Source organism: Macaca nemestrina, chromosome 4 (genome assembly GCF_043159975.1).
Source record: "Macaca nemestrina isolate mMacNem1 chromosome 4, mMacNem.hap1, whole genome shotgun sequence".
Lineage (NCBI taxonomy): Eukaryota > Metazoa > Chordata > Mammalia > Primates > Cercopithecidae > Macaca > Macaca nemestrina.
Window position 1 is genome coordinate 37,232,866 of NC_092128.1, and position 2,529 is coordinate 37,235,394.

Sequence of the window (2,529 nt, forward strand, 5' to 3'; positions counted from 1 at the left end):
GGCATATTAAAGTGATTACTACACCTCTCTACTTGTTATTTTATAACACTGAGTTAAAGAAATCTCATGGGTTCTATTTATTCTTCAGTGGTGTGACTGATTTTACCATGGGGAAATAGCCTCAGGAGACAAATAAGAGGTGGATATTTACCATGACGGTAAATTTGTTTTAATTTTTTAATTGCTTTTTCCTCCCATTGACTTTGAATGAAACAGATGGAAAACCTAGAGTTGAGCTGGGCAGGCCTTTTCTATGTTCTGCTATTTGTGAATAAATGCACATGTGTGTGTGCATATGGGCATGTGTACGTGTTGAGGGAACAGGCTTAACAACCGCCTGCTACCATATTTTTCTCATCATCCCCCAACTTTCTGGATTTCTGATATAAGGCAGTTGGTCAATGTTAAAATACAAAGCTAGCAAAGACACAATATTAAGAATCTATTAGGTGTGTTTAAAATTAAATTATATTCATAAAGGCTGACAATGTTCATATTTGAAAACGGCAATGTGATAAAGAAAAAATATGAGAAATAATGAAAAAAGGTGAAAAAACTAGAGAAGCACCAAAAATAAAACAAAATGTCAGCCTAAGTGGGGAGGGTTTTTGGAAAATATTTGCAGTCAGTCTAAGTCAGATCTAGTAAAAGTTTTGAGGCTTAAATTCCAAAAAAAATTAATATGGTGCTTGTTGTTAGTATCCATTGAAGAAAGATGCTCTATTGAAGACAATCAGAAGATGTAATCAACTTGTAAATAATAGTGATGCATTGCAAGGCTTGTTTTTATTTTTTGTTTCCTGATTTTACCTTTCCCCCTAATATCAACATTGTGAATTCTGAAAACTTAATGTTCTGTCAATAGATTCATAATTGATGCCGAATGGTTTTCACAAAAAATTGTTGTAAAATAAGTGATGAATACTCTTAAAAAACATTTTTCATATAATTTTTAAAACTAAATCCAGAGTCTAATTTAAGAAGACAGGTAAATTCTAAGTGCCAGAAAAAAAGAAGTCAAAGCAAAGCAATAAACAAGTGCTGATACAAATGGAACTTGGGGGAATCGAGAAGCACGGGGCGTGAGATAGAGGGCTTGGGATCAAAGCCAGCCAGGAAGGGAGAACTGACCTATTCTCTCAACCTCACAATCTAGCAAAACGGAGTGTACTACCTCTATGTAGTATCCAAGAGGAGCCTAGTAACTAGTAGGTTTAGTCTTCATTATTATGTATAGATAAACCAATGACCATTATTAAGTAGATTTTTTTTTCTTTCTAAAGGAGAGGAAACTAGTTTAATGATACAGTGTTCACAGCAAGAGTAAATCTCAATGTAAGGCCATATTTGTTCCATGGAATAAAATGATCAAGTTCTTCTTTCCTCCCTCTCTCCCTCCCTCCCTCTCTCCCTCCCTCCCTCTCTCCCTCCTTCCCTTCCTTCCTCCCTTTGCTCCCCATCCCTCTTTCCTTCTTTTTCTCTTCCTCCTCCTTCTTCTCCCCCTCTCTTTCCTTTTGTTTTTCCCTTTTCAGAATAGCACATTTTTTTTTATTGAAGATTATAATTCAAACTCAATTCCTGGGTAGTACAAGGTTGAACATGAATAAAATCGAATGTGGAGATAGTGATGCTTTTTACTGAGCAACTGAAGGAACAGCAAGAGTAGCCCCAGTAGAATATTAGAAATAAATAAAATTAATGAAAAAACTGGTACATGATTTATTAATACCCGGGTGTTTGGACATTTTCACAATTCAAGTTCCATAGGATATACACTTTTTCTCTTACACATATGCATGCACACACATACCCGTGCACTCAAGTTATACCCCCAATTAAAAAATACACACAATAGCCCCTCTTTTCCTTTCTCTGCCATCGTGGTGTGTTCTTGCCTCCACTTCTCGCCATGTCTTCTCACAAGACTTTCAGGATTAAGCGATTCCTGGCCAAGAAACAAAAGCAAAATCGTCCCATTCCCCAGTGGATTCGGATGAAAACTGGAAATAAAATAAGGTACAACTCCAAAAGGAGACACTGGAGAAGAACCAAGCTGGGTCTATAAGGAATTGCACATGAGATGGCACATATATTTGTGCTGTCTGAAGGTCACGATCACATTACCGTATCAAACTGAAAATGTCACCACTCTCTGGAGAGTTTGACGTATTTTCCTCTCTGAATCTATTATGAATGCGTTGGTTGGCTGGGTTCAGTAATAAATATGTGAGGCCTTTCATTTCAAAAAAAAAAATACACACAATAGAAAAAAACAACTATAAAAGAGAATTATCAAAAATAGAGGATTTTTTTGCCACAAGAACCAGAAATACTAGAATAATTCAAAAGACTTAAGAATCATACTTGGCCGGGCGCTGTGGCTCACGCCTGTAATCCCAGCACTTTGGGAGGCCAAGGCAGGCGGATCACGAGGTCAGGAGATCGAGACCATCCTGGCTAACACGGTGAAACCCGGTCTCTACTAAAAATACAAAAATTAGCGGGGCGTGGTAGCGGGCACCTGTAGTC

At 37.4% G+C, this 2,529-nt stretch overlaps 1 protein-coding gene across 1 annotated transcript; it reads left to right on the forward strand.

Annotated features, from left to right (window-relative positions):
- The first annotated feature begins 1,861 nt into the window (after positions 1-1,861).
- Positions 1,862-2,173, forward strand: LOC112425392 (large ribosomal subunit protein eL39). Its single transcript, XM_071094077.1, has one exon. It carries the CDS (start codon positions 1,910-1,912, stop codon positions 2,063-2,065), a length of 156 nt encoding a protein of 51 aa, XP_070950178.1. The 5' UTR covers positions 1,862-1,909; the 3' UTR covers positions 2,066-2,173.
- Positions 2,174-2,529: the final 356 nt, after the last annotated feature.